Here is a 17,737-nt window from a genome sequence, read left to right as displayed (position 1 = left end):
TATACAAGAGAAATCATTGTATCATGTTCTTTTGTATGCCCTGCACGTCATATTCTAACGTACCAACTGCTCCTTCTTTTTTAACATGATACGGCTTGGACAACTATATACACAGGCCTATACCAATGTGGGCCAATGACAATCGAGGATTTACCCCATTTGCTAAAGCTCCTTGTCAAGCAGATCTGACAGTGAATACAGCATTTATTTTCATAGAGCAGTTTTTGTCGGTCAACGTGACTTGGTACACTCGTCTTTTTTACATAGAAAGCTCTGCCCTCTGCGCATGCGCGAAATGACTATGATTGACAGTTAAGGCTGCTGTTTTAAGTTTACGCCATGAACCAGAATTAAAAAAGGATGCCTATTTAAACACAATTCGTATTGACTATTATTCAGTGCACAATCAAAATTGTTATTTGGCAATATTCAAATACAAATGAAGCATTAACGTTCTTCCTTTAATATGTTATACAACTAAGCAAATTTAGAACCAAAATGTACAATCTTTTATTGATCATTATAAATGAAAAAAAAACTTAACGAGGTCACCACAGTGAATGTGTACTATATAAACATACCTTAGGTTATTCTTATTATCTTAATAGCAACAATTTGTTGATTTTTAAATTAAGATTATTTATTGAAATGAAACCCTGGACATAATACTGTGCCAGTTTCGGTCCCCTGGACATACTACTGTGCCAGTTTCGGTCCCCTGGACATACTACTGTGCCAGTTTCGGTCCCCTGGACATAATACTGTCAGTTTCGGTCTCCTGGACATAATACTGTGTCAGTTTCGGTCCTCTGGACATAATACTGTGTGAGTTTCGGTCCCCTGGACATAATACTGTGCCAGTTTCGGTCCCCTGGACACAATACTGTGCCAGTTTCGGTCCCCTGGACATAATACTGTGCCAGTTTCGGTCCCCTGGACATAATACTGTGCCACTTTCGGTCCCGTTCTTGATTCTTACTTGACTAAAAGTACCATCAACGTTGATGTTTCAGTGCTTTTCCATTATTTGGTACACACATTAATCCATTGTATTTGCGTTTATAACATACATGTACGAACAAAGCCGCGACAATTTACCATTGCCCGATACTCATTTAATGAAACTAACGCCTGGGTGATTTAACTTTCGCGCAAAAATAACACGTGACTATACAGAATGCATTTTTGTAGGATGCAAAAATAAACCCTTAACAACTACGTTGACCTATTGTTATATGCAATTTATTTCATATTAACACAAAACTATATCTTACACTTAACTTTATGCAGCGAGTAAACAAAGTGTTTAAAATTACGGATGTTCATTTGGGAATTCATTATGATTTATGAACAGTCACATGATGTATGCGGTGCATGATGTATGCACCATGATGTATGCGGTGCATGATGTCGACCTGCATGATCTAACTACACACAGCAGCTACTTCCCTATACTCTACCTTCTCTGCTTGTCAGGGGAGACCACTGTGCTATGGAGATAGTTCAGTATATCCTCAAATTGCCTCCTTGTAATACGATACAGAATTATTCACATATAATTAAATCCCCGAATTCGCATTTTCCACATACAAAACTGCCTTCTTCGACAACCAGAACTGTACACCGATATTTATTTTTGATAAATTGCCCTCTTCAACATATAGAACTGAACACAGAGCAATGTACCACCAATTGCCTCCTCCAACATATAGAACTAAACACAGAGCAATGAACCCACCAATTGCCACCTTCCACCAACATATCTGTTCAAAGAGAAAATTACTACACTTTGGATTTAACTGTTAAACAAACTGTCGCTCTGACTCCGTACCAGAGCAAGGTATACATATGACTAGTGATTGGGTCGATTTCTAAATTGCCGTACTCGGTCTTATTGGTAATAAAAAGAATCTTATCTGATCGGATCTAATCTTAAATTGATCTGACCTTATAAGTAATTAGTGACAAGACAAATCCTGTGTTTTCTAAGAAACAGTGATTGCGCGGGTCGTTGTTGTACCACAAGCATCTTGTCACTTTATAGGTCAGTTAGAACTATTTACATGTAATGAAAAGTTTTAAGAATGTCTAGCATGTGTATATAGTGCATTGGAGGAAAACATTGTGTTGATAATAAAGGTAAATACAACCTGATATACAATGTACCATCACTCTTGCATTTATTTGAATAACATCCTTTGATAAAATATAAGAAGCAAAGCATTTGCTTGCAATAAAGTCTCCTATTCATACAATGTCTTCTATTTCTACAACTTCCCATAGCTGACACCAGAATCGTTCACAATCGTCGTTGCCGCCTGCTGTTCGTATACATTTACTGTGTACAACCCCGCAAGCGCGTCAACTGCTTACTGATGTCATGCCTTATTTATGTGGTTATTCATTTTTGTATTTCTCCGCTATAGCTGATAGAATCTGGAACGATCGCCGTTGGGCGCGTCTTGTTCACCTACAACGCCATCAGAGAGGACGAGATCTCCGTCAATAAAGGTGGGACACGTTATCTATACGTCAGCGTCAATGTATCCGCGGCGTAAATATAAAAATTCGTCAACGTATACGCGATCACAACACCAACGTTTGTCAATTGTGTTCACTAATATGTGTTAGGTCAACATTTTACAATTTGGTTTAATATCTGTCTCTTGATGTTGACCAAAATGCCTCAATAAGCTTCCCCGGTCATTGAAGATGTTTTCAAGGCCCATAATTACACAAACTAAGGCACAAAATAAATTATTTATTTATAAAACATTACTATTGAGACGTCGCAACTACCTGACTGTGATAATTTGTTCAGTTATATTAATGATGTGTTCATCCGACCACTGATGTCTAACCTATATTACAAACTACTTGATTCGAATACTACCTACACCAATTGTTATCAAAAAAACTTTATTATCCCCCGTTGTCAAGGTGAGACAGTTCACGTGCTAGGAACGAACCAGTACAACATGTTCCTGATACACCGGCCAGCCAATGACGTTTCGCCGGCCGCCGAGGGGGTCGTGCCTTTATACGTTATCGGACCCAAGGAAGGGGATCCCTCGTTCAAGTAAGTAAAATTTATTTGTAATCATTTGCGTTCATTATATGTTTCATTGATTACACCAACATATAGATCATTCCTTGACGGTACCAACCTTGCAATCCATATATTTTGCAGACGGAACACATGGCAGTTGTTCAAGCAACTCCGGACGCCGCCCGCCTCCCTGGACAGGTTTGAATGGAACGGGATGAGCAGCTTTGAGAGCCGGAGCAAAACTCTGCCCCTCACCAAGGATAGCAGAAACAAGGTAACCGTGGTCACGTGAAACACATTTTGTAATTGCATGGAACACAACATGTGGCGCATGGTACACACATTGTTTGTAACGTGATACACTACTGTGGTAATGTTATACAATTTTCTGGTCTAGTGGTGCACATTATATGACACGTTATACACAGAGTGGTGTAGTCATGTACACAAAGCTGAACACGTGCTTCACATTATATTGTGACATGTTGTATATTATCTGATGACATACCCTCAACGAACTCTGTAGTCACTTTACATACATACTGCAGTCACTTTACATACATACTGTAGTCACTTTACATACATACTGTAGTCACTTTACATACATACTGTAGTCACTTTACATACATACTGTAGTCACTTTACATACATACTGTAGTCACTTTACATACATACTGTAGTCACTTTACATACATACTGTAGTCACTTTACATACATACTGTAGTCACTTTACATACATACTGTAGTCACTTTACAAACATACTGTAGTCACTTTACATACATACTGTAGTCACTTTACATACATACTGCAGTCACTTTACACACAAACTGAGTCACTTTACATACATACTGCAGTCACTTTACATACATACTGCAGTCACTTTACACACAAACTGAGTCACTTTACATACATACTGCAGTCACTTTACACACAAACTGAGTCACTTTACATACATACTGTAGTCCTTTTACATACATACTGTAGTCACTTTACACACAAACTGAGTCACTTTACATACAAATTGAAGTCACTTTACATACATACTGTAGTCACTTTACACACATACTGTAGTCACGTTACATACATACTGTAGTCACGTTATACACATACTATAGTCACGTTACATACATATTGTAGTCACTTTACCTACATACTGTAGTCACGTTACATACATACTGTAGTCACGTTACAAACATACTGTAGTTACGTTACAAACATACTGCAGTCACGTTATACACATACTGTTGTCACGTTACAAACATACTGAAGTCACTTTACCTACATACTGTAGTCACTTTACATACATACTGTAGTCTCTTTACACACATACTGTAGTCACTTTACACACATACTATAGTCACTTAACACACATACTGTAGTCACGTTATACACATACTGTAGTCACGTTATACACATACTGTAGTCACGTTATACACATACTGTAGTCACGTTATACACATACTGTAGTCACGTTACATACATACTGTAGTCACTTTACACACATACTGTAGTCACTTTACACACAAACTGAGTCACTTTACATACATACTGTAGTCACTTTACATACATACTGTAGTCACTTTACATACATACTGTAGTCACTTTACATACATACTGTAGTCACGTTATACACATACTGTAGTCACGTTACAAACATACTGTAGTCACTTTACATACATACTGTAGTCACGTTATACACATAATGTAGTCATTTTACACACAAACTGAGTCACTTTACATACATACTGTAGTCACTTTACATACACACTGTAGTCACTTAACACACGTACTGAGTCACGTTATACACATACTGTAGTCACGTTATACACATACTGTAGTCACGTTACAAACATACTTTAGTCACTTTACACACATACTGTAGTCACGTTATACACATACTGTAGTCATTTTACACACAAACTGAGTCACTTGACATACATACTGTAGTCACTTTACATACATACTGTAGTCACTTTACATACACACTGTAGTCACTTAACACACGTACTGAGTCACGTTATACACATACTGTAGTCACGTTACAAACATACTTTAGTCACTTTACACACATACTGTAGTCACGTTATACACATACTAAAGTCAAGCTATACACATACTGTAGTCACTTTACACATACTGTAGTCACTTTACACACATACTGTAGTCACTTAACACACATACTGTAGTCACTTAATACACATACTGTATTCACGTAAACTACATACTGTTATAAGTGACGTTCGCAGTTGAAATAAAAAAAAATCCAGTTATTGAAATATAGCCAAACATTGTTTGTCTTGCAGGCGGGCAGTCAGGAGTTCTTGTTTGAGATGTCTCCCAGCGTGGTGACTCCCCTGTCCAGTTTTACAGTTCAGGCGGGTGAGAGCGCCGTGTTCACATGTCGGATATGCGGTCGCCCGCGCCCTAACGTCACCTGGACGTTTAACAGCAACATTTCTGTGGTACCGGACCACCGGACAATCACGGCGTACAGGGAAGATGGCGTTGTTACTCTGCAGGTATATGGACGAGCAAAGTTTTACAATCTGTTGTGCGATTATCGTTTTTAATGTATCTTGTGCAGCAGGAGCAGTTATTTCCCGGAGTACTTTTGTCAATAAACGGTATTTGTTACGCCAAAAACAAAATGACATTTCTATGGGTATAAATGTTGTTTTTTTGTATTTTTTAAGTAAACGGCATTATAAATAAAAGTTAAGTGCATTGTGTTATTCCCTTTCTATCATGATCGTTCCATCATTATGTTGTTTTTTTTTCGAACCCCCCCACAAAACATTAGAAAACTATATACTTCCACATACGTTATACACGTACTGCATTTCAAGTCCCCCTCTCCTGTTTACAGATCTCCCAGGTGACAGCGGCGGACAGCGGGGAGTACACGTGCGTTGCAAATAGCGACATCGGCGGAGTCGTCACCAGGGCGACGCTCACTGTGCTGGACCGTCCCGACCCTCCCTCCAAACCGGACATGAAGACGCAGGTGGGAACTTCCGTCCACCTGGAGTGGCGCCCGCCTTCCACCGTATCCTGCGGACAGATACAGGTACACTGATCTTAACTGTAGTTTTAAGTTATGTACCCATGAATCACGCTCGTATTAAACGTTCCCTGCAGAATTACTCGTTATGTGATAACAACTTCAGCTGAGGTAGGTCATTGTTAGCTTTACTGGCCAAAGGCTTATGCGGTGGCCATCGTCCTTGCGTCCGTCCGTAATCGATTGCTTGTAAACGCCATACAGTTTGCACGTTTAATTTATTTCAAACAAACTTATATAGTACTTAATATCCATGAGTTCCTATGACTTGAGTATGCCCTTCAAAATTATGTAGCTATACTCTAAGGGATGCAACTTGTACAGAGGGTTGTGTTTTTTCTCTCTATTTGCCCTTGGTAAAAATATAGTATACGGATTGATTCCCTTTGAATGTGGGTTCAATATATTGCCTATTACTAGTATGAACATGCTTTGGAAAGAAAAATACCAAAACATGTCATGCTTGTGGAGCATTGGTACTCGTGGGCCTCCAGTTACTTAACTCATTTAAGTGAACATTGTTTATAACATTGTTTATAACATTGTTTATATACTAGTAATACTAAATGTCCATGTTCGTTTGCTTCCAGGGCTACACAATAGAGTTTAATGAGGTCGGTCTGGATTACTGGCAGGCTGGGATCCCCTACGTGCCCACCACATCCCAGGTGATAGGAGACCTCTCCCCTGGGGCCATATACCAGTTTAGGGTTCGGGCCAATAACACAATCGGTATGAGCGACCACAGCATCCCCTCCGACTTCGTCGCCATACCAACTGAGTCAGGTACTTTTGGTCCAATGGAGTTTGGTTGCAATTGATTGATAATACGAAATTTGTGTTTATTATTGTTAAATTTTATATACTAGGTGTCAATAGTTATAGCATCCTAGAGTGATCTCTTTACTTGGCCACGATATCAACAAGGAAGTAATTATACATTTAAGGACTGTAAAACAGCGTTTATACTCAAAAAATGAATCGCACTATAAGTACAATAATAAGTAGTTTAATATTTTCTCCTTTAATTAAACGAGGAAAACACACGCACAAAATAAACACAATTATCCTTTCATAAAAAGGTTATAATAATTCTTCATAAAGCATTGAAGCGGTTTGTTTATGCGCTAATGGTCTTCCATACTTATCTTTAGAACTGACGGAGAACGCTGACGGCAACTTTACCACGTGGAAAACCACATATGAGAATGACTTCACTGAACTCGAGGAGCTGGAAAGGTATGAAAGATTTCTAACTCTCCTTCACATGATGACATGTAATTTTTATTTATCATTTTTATGGTGGCATTTTACAGTTGTAAGATAACCTATTAACGTTTGCGAACTGCTTCGTGTTAACCATTTATTTGTCGCTATAGTAATCTAGTTGACATTCGCGAAAGATTGATAATAATTGTCATATGTTTCCGTTCTGGATAGAAAAATCCGACCCGAGGGCACCTGCGTTGCCAGGTAACGAGGCTAGCCGACACACACACAATCTTTAGTTTTTCTAGCATACCTTTAATTACATTTTGTTGTTAAAAATACATAAAAAAGCGCATTTTGTTTACATTTCATTAAAAAACATGTGCGATGATTTTTGCTGACGTCATGACGCGCAGTATTTTTATTCACTGCATATGTCAAGAAGTTTCCTCAGTATCACGCCCTTTAAGGGTTAATTTGTTTTGTTTTGAAGATACTTTTCTGTAAAATTTATGATTATGGAACTAATCTATTAAAATCACATGTTTATGGCTACAGAAGTGTATTAGAAAAGAAATAAACAATATTACGTCACAGCGCGTGACTCATCTGGCATGGGGGGGGGGGGGCGGTGCCAGATGGACTTTTCCAGCTCTGATGAATTCACCGGAAATGCCTATCCGGTGTGCAAGAAAATATAATCAGACTAAAACCAGCCATGAAAGGGCCTGCAACTGACATATGTTACTTTGTTTTTAACCTGTATAGCAATAACTGCATACGTGTTGCTAATTCTGTTGTTCCATTTTTCGGTATTGTATTCCGGCGCACTATCTCGCAGTTCACTTACAGTACAAAAATGACTGCCGCTATGCAAATCAAGTAACCATACGAATACATCATATCGGTAATTAAATAATTGAATTTGGATTAAAATTATCCGCAAAAAAAAAGAGAATTTTTTTTAAAAAGAATTTAATAAAGTTAATGTAGCTGAACTCCAACTATACTGGCTCATGGTTGCAGAGTTCTATTCGGCTTATCAGGGGAGTTCACTGCGTATGATATTGCCAGGGTCAAATTGCGCAGGGAGAGAAAAACACATAGCGCTCTGTGAGAACGCTCCTTTACCTAACAAGCGACCTGAAACACGGTTGAGCGGCACTCCCTGCTACGTACCGTTGCGTAGCGATCGATAGTGCTAGAGCAAATAGCCACTGAGAAAGTAAATATGGAACCATTTAAAATTATTATTCTTGATCGATAATTGATCGTTTGCTCAATAACTAACACAAAATTATGTTTTCTCAACTCCAGGGGTCGGTTCTCAATTGTTAAGAAAACGTCTCAGAACTGCTCCGGCCAACATTTTGCCGCCAAATACATAAAGAAGCGCGGCACGTGCAAGGCGCTCGTGGAGACAGAATACAACACCGTACAGAGTCTGCAGCATCCGGGCATCGTCCGCGTGCATGACTTGTACGAAACGCCTGACCACTATCTTCTGATAATGCAGCTGTGAGTGTTTTGATGACAAATATGAATATATATACACCCGAAGGTCATTGTCAGATATTTCGTTGGTATTCTTAACGTATACATGTATTGGCTAACCAAAACAAATCATTTGAATGGATTGTTTACTTTCACTATAGATCTCGAACAATGGATTCACTTTTATAAAACTCTTACATCCGTACGTACAATGTATGCGCGGTGATGAGACCACTTATCTTTGTAACCATGTTAAAAGAAATGAAAATCATTACAAAAATTACAAACTGAAACATGTTATAAACAGTCCGGGCAATTTTTCTAACGGACGCAAGTTCGAGTACCGCGGGTTGGTCGAAGAATATATATAGCCCGGAATTAATTTAACTGGGTTTCCCCATGCCGGTACAAATAAAAGGTGAATATCGAGCTATTGAAATTCATGTAACAGTCCAATGACTCTATTGTGTCCGAAGTAACGTGTGTATATAACAACGGTTTAATTCTATTTGTACCGGAGGATTAGGCTGGGAAAACCCGAATAACTATAATTCCGGGCTTAAACTATTAGCAAGGTATGACCTTTAACCCTGTGTGTTTTTCAGGCTTCCACAGGGCCGGTTGTTTGAGTACATCTGCACTACCTCCCACTTTGACGAGCTGCACGCTGCGGACTTTACCAACCAGCTTCTGGAGGCAATACAGTACCTACATAACTGCAGGATTGCTCACTTAGATATTAAGGTATAGCGATATAGTAAATACAGTAGCTGAATGCGTATCATGACACTGCAGACTTGACTGACCAGCTTCTAGAGGCCATTTAGTACCTGCATAACTGCAGGATTGCCCATTTAGGTATTAACATCTTAGATCAGTGTATAAACTGCATTATAAAACAAAATGATATTCGTCTTCCGAGACGTCACATACTCTGATAACAGATGAAGACTTTCGTGTAACTCATTATTTGCAAAGCTTTATAATAAATAAATATTTATTTTAAATGAATCTATATCAATACCATTGATTTACACCTTTTTCACAGAAAATAGACTCTAGATCTTATGAATACATAGTGAACAAGAATGGCGATAAACATTCTCCCTGCCTCACGCCTAGTACACATTCATTTGTTCCATTCAAATTGTTACAATAATTTACTCTTAACTTAACTGAAGAGTACATAGATTCAATAATGTTAAATATTTTTACATCGTAATCCTAGCTTGATAAGTTTTCACCAAAGATTGTTTCTGACAACATAATCGAAGACTTTAGTAAAATCGACAAAAGCACAATACAATTGTTTCCCTTGGTTAATGACATGCGCTAATAAGCTATGAAGTACCAACATTTTACCTACATTATTCAATCCAAAACCAGCCTGTGTTTCAAAATAAACATTGTAATTTTGAGATCACTTAGTCTGTTGTTCAAAATATGTAATCCATATTTGGGCATGCAATGCATATATATATTTCTTTCCACGTTTACCTTCACTTGCACCTTATTTTATCCAGCCGGAGAACCTGCTACTAGACATCAGCAACTCGGTTGCAATGGTGAAGCTGACGGACTTCGGTGACGCTCGGCACATCTACAACAACTACTATGTGCACGCGGCTTCCGGTGACCCAGAGTTCCTCGCACCGGAAATAGTCGCCGGCACGCCCGTCGGTCTTCTGTCAGATATATGGTATGGAAATGAAGAACAAAACTTATTACATAGTATTAACAATAATCACTGTTTGTAGTACTACTTTTTTATACTGTTTTAAATTGGTCCTTGACATGTTTATGCTTAAACTCACGTTCAGTATTCAGGGGCGTAACTGAAAACTTTTAAATGAACGCCCTTCGATATGAAAAAGGTATTTTATTTCTTTGGTTTCAGTGTGTGATATGGGCTTGACGAGAAGTTTATAAAGAAAACAGTATTGTAAGAACATTAATCGAAGCATTACTTTCGTAAATATTCGGTGTGTTTAATTGTTAGCCTTCGATTTGTACTCCAAAATTTAAGATTGAAGCACGTGCGTGTTTGGAGAAACCTAAAGGATGTCTTCGCCCGGGCGTACTGGAGAACGCCTATAGTCTTGATTTGTATAATGCTTGTTTCATTTTTGCGTGTTTAGATTTAGAGTTTGCTTGTGATTGACAGTTTACTACTTTGTGTTTTGCTGGGATTTATCAAACTATACATCGCTACAGCATACTGTTGACATATGTGAAATATGTGTTCTTTACAGTGTTACACAATACTTGTGGTCCTGTATGCCTTGCTGATCTTAGACGAATGCGAAGAAAAGACTTCCTCAAACATTTTGAGGAACAAATGTCTGCCTTGTCTATCAATCGCGTACATTGATATATATATTGTAATGTTAATACCCTTTATCCGTATCCTCAGGGCGGTGGGTGTGGTACTGTACGTCATGCTGAGCGGCGTGTCCCCGTTTTTAGACGAAAGCGAAGAAGAAACTTGCTCGAACATTCTGAGGACCGACTTTTGCTTTCCCGACGAGTTCTTCGCCGGCGTCACAGCTGAGGCAAAGGAGTTTATAAAGACGCTGCTTGTAGATGACATGGGGTGTGTAAATGTTGTATTTGAACATTTTGACAGTAATTTTTCATAGACCACGATACCCTAATAAAAGCAATCAACTATATGTCTTGTTTAACGGGACCATGCCATATTACAAAACAAGGATAGCACACAGCTGTAAGCACAATGCACATGGACAGCGTTTGTTTTGTTTTTAGAAAGCGGCCCACCGCGCATACGTGTCTTGACTCCGCCTGGCTGAAGAGGGCGGCGCTTCACAGAAGCAACCAGATTAGGCCCCGCCCTATCTCCACCGCCCGTCTTGCTCATTTCCTGGACAGAAGGCGACACCTGGTGAAAATATAAATAATGGATCAATAATGGAATGATATTCGAGTTGAAGTCGATTTGATTGGATTGAAAAATAGGTTTAATGTACACATGACCGTTGTATTTTGCTAATAAAATTGATTGAGCTTTAAAAATGTGTACTTGAAATTAGAGAGTAGTATTGGTTTGGCAGAGCGATATTCATGGGCGGACCCAGGAATTAACATAAGAGGGGGCGTGATTTAGGGGTGCACCTTTTGACAAGCGCACCTCTATTATAATCAATTTTTATGGTTTAAAATGTTGGCAGCGGGTTCTGAATTTTTTTAAACCATTAAAGTCAGAAAGGTGCGTTATGAGCGTATTTTATTACTTTTTTCCGATATTGACACATAAAGTAATTTCGAAAAAATATTTTTTAAATGAAATATCGGCACGTACCACGGTCGATATCGCTACTTCGGACCAATGTTACGTAACATCGGATGAGCAGCATCGGCCCGGTAACGTCATGTTGGTCAGAAGGAGCAATATCTACTCGGTTATGCAACATCGATCCGGGTACGCACTTTCCGCGCGCTACGCAATAATTTCCTAGCTGTTACCCTGCAAGGTACCCACACATAATGATTGGTAATTATTTCTATTTATAGAAATATATGTGTTACTGTTATTAGTAAAAATAGTATAATGGGTTATTATTTTTTTCAGGTTTTGGCCACATCTTGATAAGAAGCGACGTTGGTGCATCTGACGAAAGACATATATCTCAATTCTTTATAATGACTTTGTGTGTATATAAGGTGTCTTTCAGCAGCCTTTTCTCACCTATTCCGTTACCTCAACATGTATAAGACCAGGTCCCAGTGACTCGAACATACTCAAGTAATTTATCTTTACTAATCTCGACATTTTTTACAACTTAACAGCGAAACATGGGAAAAACAATGAAATGTTTTTTTCTCTGTCAGAATTAAACTTATGAATTATTTTTACTGTATATAGACTTGTTTGGAGAAACAGAAATGCACAAAATATGTTTAAGGGCTAGAAATGATCTTGCCAATGAGTAATAACTCACACATTTAAAGCTGTACTCAACTGTTACAGATTGTTCTTCATTAATAATCAAGTTATGAAAGGAAATACTCGCACAATTAAAATAATTAATAAAGCAATTATATGGAATAACTAGATTGTATTTGATTTTTGTTCACATTATACTCGGGTTTTTTTCAAAAAAGCTTGAGAATTTTCGAGAGACTGGGGCTAGATTTGTGTATATTCTTCAAAACCATACTGGACCCCTTAAGTGAAGCTAAAATCCGTTTATAATTCCGATTGTTCGAGCTGTAGGTGCTTCAGTGCTTGTGTATACTTTCAATGACTTGGATTGTGAGTGCAGGCCCGAAAATATAATAATTTGTAATAATTAATAGAAAGTCTTTTGAATACGGCCTAGCTTTAAGTTTGATTGAATTATAACAAGGCTCATGCACTCAAAGCAAATGTTAACTGAAGTACGACTCTCTTTAAAGAGACGCCCATACACTAAGCCTTCTTGTCATACGTTTTGTATTAAACGCCCAAAATAATTTATTTCGCCGATTATTTCCTTTGTACTGAACATTTTGCAATTTATTTTCAAACTCACAGTGTATTTCTTCCTAACAAAGCCATAAGCTTACACTCATTCTATGATGTATTTATCAATTGTGCTTGCATGACGCTGGGCTTTATGTATTCGATGTACAATAATGTGACGTTTACATGTCTGGTGGGCCAATATTATTTTGGTATTATCTGAAAAAGGTTTAAAGGGACTAAACACCAAATGATACAATTGCAAGAAAAAAATAAATTGTAAACATCTTACATATAATTGATATCGTTGTGTTCAACGCATTGAATCTTTCTTATTGATTATCGCATCGCTAACGACACATGTTTCTCCCACCTCAGATAAGTAGATCCAATAATTTAACCATGCTAGATATTCTTATCTTGCCCACGGGCGAAGATAAAATGCCCGTATGGAACTCCTTTTTAACGGTCACCACAATATAATTATCTCCCTTGTTGAAGACTAATTCGTATTTACAATAACAGGCTTGTTTTGAGGACATACTGTGTTTGCTGATTTTGGAACCATCTGGTGTCTAGTTCCTTTAATGTGTAGAGAAAGAATATGTAAATATAACACTGATACAAATACTGCAAGCTTGAAAGATTGAAAAAGCGGCCACATCACTTCCGATTTCAGTTGAAATAAAGCACAAAAAACAAACTGCCATTACTTGACACTACGGCGAAACTTGGCGTTTGCCCATTGCCACTTAACCGGTTTTATGTTTAAACGTTTTGCTACTGAGCATGTTTCTGTAACCTTTTGCATAAATATTTATATGTAATGTAGTTTCGATTATTTATTTTATAAATTGGTAATCAGTTGGGAATAATATTTCAAATGAGACAAAACTTATAAAGGGACTTTGTACTAATCTCCTAGAGATAAATACAAAATGAATTCTAAACAATGTTAATTTACATGATGGCGGACATGATACCATTCATAACCGTCGACACTTTTTTATTTAAGGTTACGCTATACTATTAGTGGAGTTACGTCCAGGCTTACACTCAATGGCATAATCAAACCAAAATATCTTTTGTACATCGGATACCTTCAGCTGAAGCGACACTTGTATACTGCATTTCTCACATAAATATAGAACAGATACCTAAATTATGGATTTTGGTATTTTAGAGGAATATTTTGAAGAAATGTACAGTATGTGTTAGAGAAATATACAGTTATATGTTAAAGAAAAATAAATAATGTGTTGAAGTAATATACAGTTAAATATTAAAGATATATAAATTATGTGTTGAAAAAATATACAGTTATATGTTAAAGAAATATACAGTATGCGTTGATTATGTGTTAAAGAACGTTATGTGTTGAAAAAATACACAGTTATCAGTTTAAAAATACACAATAATAAGTTGCATAATTACACATTAATGTGTTGAAGAAATTTACATTTATGCCTTGATTTTTTTTATTAATGTGTTGGAAGACGAATTCATTTATAAATCAGCAGTGTGTCACAAGCCACTAACGGTAACGCTGACACAGAGGTGATAAGTGAAGTGGTCGTGTTCGCTTTTCACACAACAGGGCGTGGGTTCCAGCCTCACTAGGTTGAGAGAGGTCTAGTGATATAAGTGTCCGCCTCTCACCCAAGAGGACGTGGGTTCGATTCCAAATATGGTTCAAATCAGCTATCAACTGTCTTCAATCGAACTTAAAACATTGGTTTAAGTTTTCTGATCATAGTTGAAGGAAATGATATCATGATATTGACGGATTCTGCCCTACATTTATTGTTAGAGAAATAACAGAAACAATATTCCCATATTTAGTGATACTGGTTGTCCAGAACTCGGTATTTTGTTTGTGTTCTCATTGATAAATCATTTACCTTTCCGCTGTTGGTAAGACTTAAACATTTAGATATACTTGATGCCAATATAGCTATTTAAATAGAGTATAAATGTACAAACTATTTAGAATGAATATGGGGTGCGTTGCTTAAAGCAGTTGGCTGACAAGTAAAAAAAAGGACAAAAAAAAAGACAAAACAAACAATATTAAAAGAACAGAAAATGCTCAGCCCCACCTCGAACATGTCCAAGTAGTTTTAGGTCATGCTATGGTGCAAAGTTTCAATACAACGATACAAAGCCGAAGATCGCTCTCAACGAAAAAGCAACGTTCTAGCCACAGAAGGTTACGGAGGGAACACATGTATAATTTGTGACACTGATACACTTTCTAGAATGTATCATTTAAATTTATATAGAAATGTAGTTTGTGGTAATTACAATATTTAAAACAAAGTTTTCCTGTGAAAAACAAGTTTCATTATATTTACTTGTAAATTTGCATTTTTGTCATTGATATCATTATCACATTTCTGCTGTGTATTTAAATTGACATTTCTTTTTATTTTCTATAAACGCTTGATGAATATAGCCTTTATGAAAATGTATTTGATTCCGACATTGACTCTTTGCAAGTATTTTTTCACTATTTATTGCTAGTTCAAATACTGTTTGCTTGTACTTGACTGTGTATATAGACTTGTATTTATAATAATAAACAAAACAGATTCAGATGCTGGTATCATTGTCATTAAAGGTGTATTCAGACACACCTTTAAACAGCGGCGAACTTCAACTAGATCGGAGAAACGTTTACATTAAACTTATGTCCAAAAAGCGCGACAAACAAACAGCTGAGAACATTCGAACAGTGAGCCTAACATCTTTAACAGGCAGAATATTGAAACACATTATCTGTAGCCACCTATTGAAACACTTCGAAATGCATATTGTTTTGACATCACTTAACTATGTTTTCAGATCTGGATTCACTCATGAAACACAGCTGCTCGTACCTTACATGACCGACTAAATTGTTTTGAAAAGAAACAAATAGATATCGCTATTCTTGATTTTAGTCAGGCGTTCGACTCTGTACCCTACGATCGCCCTTTGCAGAAGATGTCGTATTATGGAATGAAAGGCCATCTTCTGGCATAGCTATCATCATTCTTGAAAGACCGGTCCATGAATGTCGTCGTGAAAGGAGTAAACTCAAGGAGAATACACGTAGACATCAGGGTTCCACAAGGAACAGTCCTTGATGCTTTTCTGCCATATGAATGACTTACCAATTGAGCGTCCGATCACAGGATCGAATCTTTGGAGGCATGTTATTCAATGCAAAAAGTGTTATTTTCTTAGAGTCAGAAGTAAATAAATCAACTTTTAGGGACTTGCAAATACAAAACTGAAACACGTGAACTCAAACTCTTACATAGGATTACTTATCAAATGACTTTACATGGTCGAACCACATAGAAAATATCTACACAAAGGCAAATATACTCTAAACTTGGATTCCTTCGACGTATCCTGAAACATTATCCACTAGAATGAAGGAAAACCGCCTTCTTTGCACTTGTTATATCTCAATAAGAAAAAATCAACGCCTATGAGCTAGCGTTAACCTAAACAATTACAAGACAAAGGAAGAAGGCTGTTTAACAGAAATGCTTAGTACACTGGAACTTAGCTCTCTACCAGGCCGTCGTGTATTCAACCGACTAGTGATGCTATACAAGTTAGCAGGGGGTATGGTACCGGAAGAGGATCCTGATCTTTATCTGACATTACAATCAAACAAACGCTGCATACAACCAAAATCATATACGGATTATTCAACCTCTAATATAATAGATAGATGTGCTTCTAATAACCCAAGTCCATATAACATTCCATTAGCAGGCTGTTAACCAAGTTTAGGAGAATATATAGGAAAAAAATATAGGATATTTTGACCAAAAATATAGGAGGTTTTGGCATTTTCTTGGCAAAATTTAAGAATTTTAAGGTTGAAAAATTGGCATTGAGACATATGGTAGTTAACATTTACTTTCTTGTTTAAAGGCTATAATCATCAAATTTGTGTTTCAGTGAACTGCAGCAACACAACTGTGGTCATCAAAGTGGACACCTGAAATGTTTTATTAACCTTATTGATAACTTATTTAAACAACATTTACAAAACATCATGAACTGAGCATGTAAAAGAAAGTTTATTATATAATGAAATTAAACCCAAAGCTCACAGTATACGAAATTCAAATGCTAATACGATTAACATCACAACCTAGAGCTCTCCAAAATAATGAGGATAAGAGAATATCTATAACCAAATATTTATTTCTAACATTCCTTGTTCTCCTAAAAATTGCTGAACTGTCAGTATTTTTTATTTGCAACCATAACTCAGATACAATGGCCTTATGTAAAGCTACCTTTAAAGCTAATATCTCATCACTTTATGGAATCTCTATCCAGTAAGTTTTGAAGGCTTCTGTACATGTATTTTAAATCACACAAAAATAAATCAATATAATGCCTACTGGACATTTATAAAAAAATGCACACTACAAACCATGTCATTCATAAGAC

The 17,737-nt window shown here is 37.1% G+C and overlaps 1 protein-coding gene across 1 annotated transcript in view; it reads left to right on the top strand.

The window, feature by feature from the left end:
- LOC128240369 (kalirin-like) overlaps positions 1-15,873 on the top strand; it is a 206,779-nt gene extending 190,906 nt beyond the window's left edge. The window contains 13 exon segments of the mRNA XM_052956997.1: positions 2,427-2,511; positions 2,941-3,079; positions 3,191-3,323; positions 5,354-5,569; positions 5,917-6,117; positions 6,702-6,897; positions 7,266-7,350; positions 8,638-8,838; positions 9,420-9,558; positions 10,338-10,513; positions 11,228-11,407; positions 11,581-11,716; positions 12,404-15,873. Coding sequence (XP_052812957.1) covers positions 2,427-2,511; positions 2,941-3,079; positions 3,191-3,323; positions 5,354-5,569; positions 5,917-6,117; positions 6,702-6,897; positions 7,266-7,350; positions 8,638-8,838; positions 9,420-9,558; positions 10,338-10,513; positions 11,228-11,407; positions 11,581-11,716; positions 12,404-12,421 — 1,905 coding nt within the window. The 3' untranslated portion in view covers positions 12,422-15,873.
- Positions 15,874-17,737: the final 1,864 nt, after the last annotated feature.

Source organism: Mya arenaria, chromosome 7 (assembly GCF_026914265.1).
Source record: "Mya arenaria isolate MELC-2E11 chromosome 7, ASM2691426v1".
NCBI classification, from domain to species: Eukaryota; Metazoa; Mollusca; class Bivalvia; order Myida; family Myidae; genus Mya; species Mya arenaria.
This window is presented reverse-complemented; position numbering and strand designations above follow the sequence as displayed.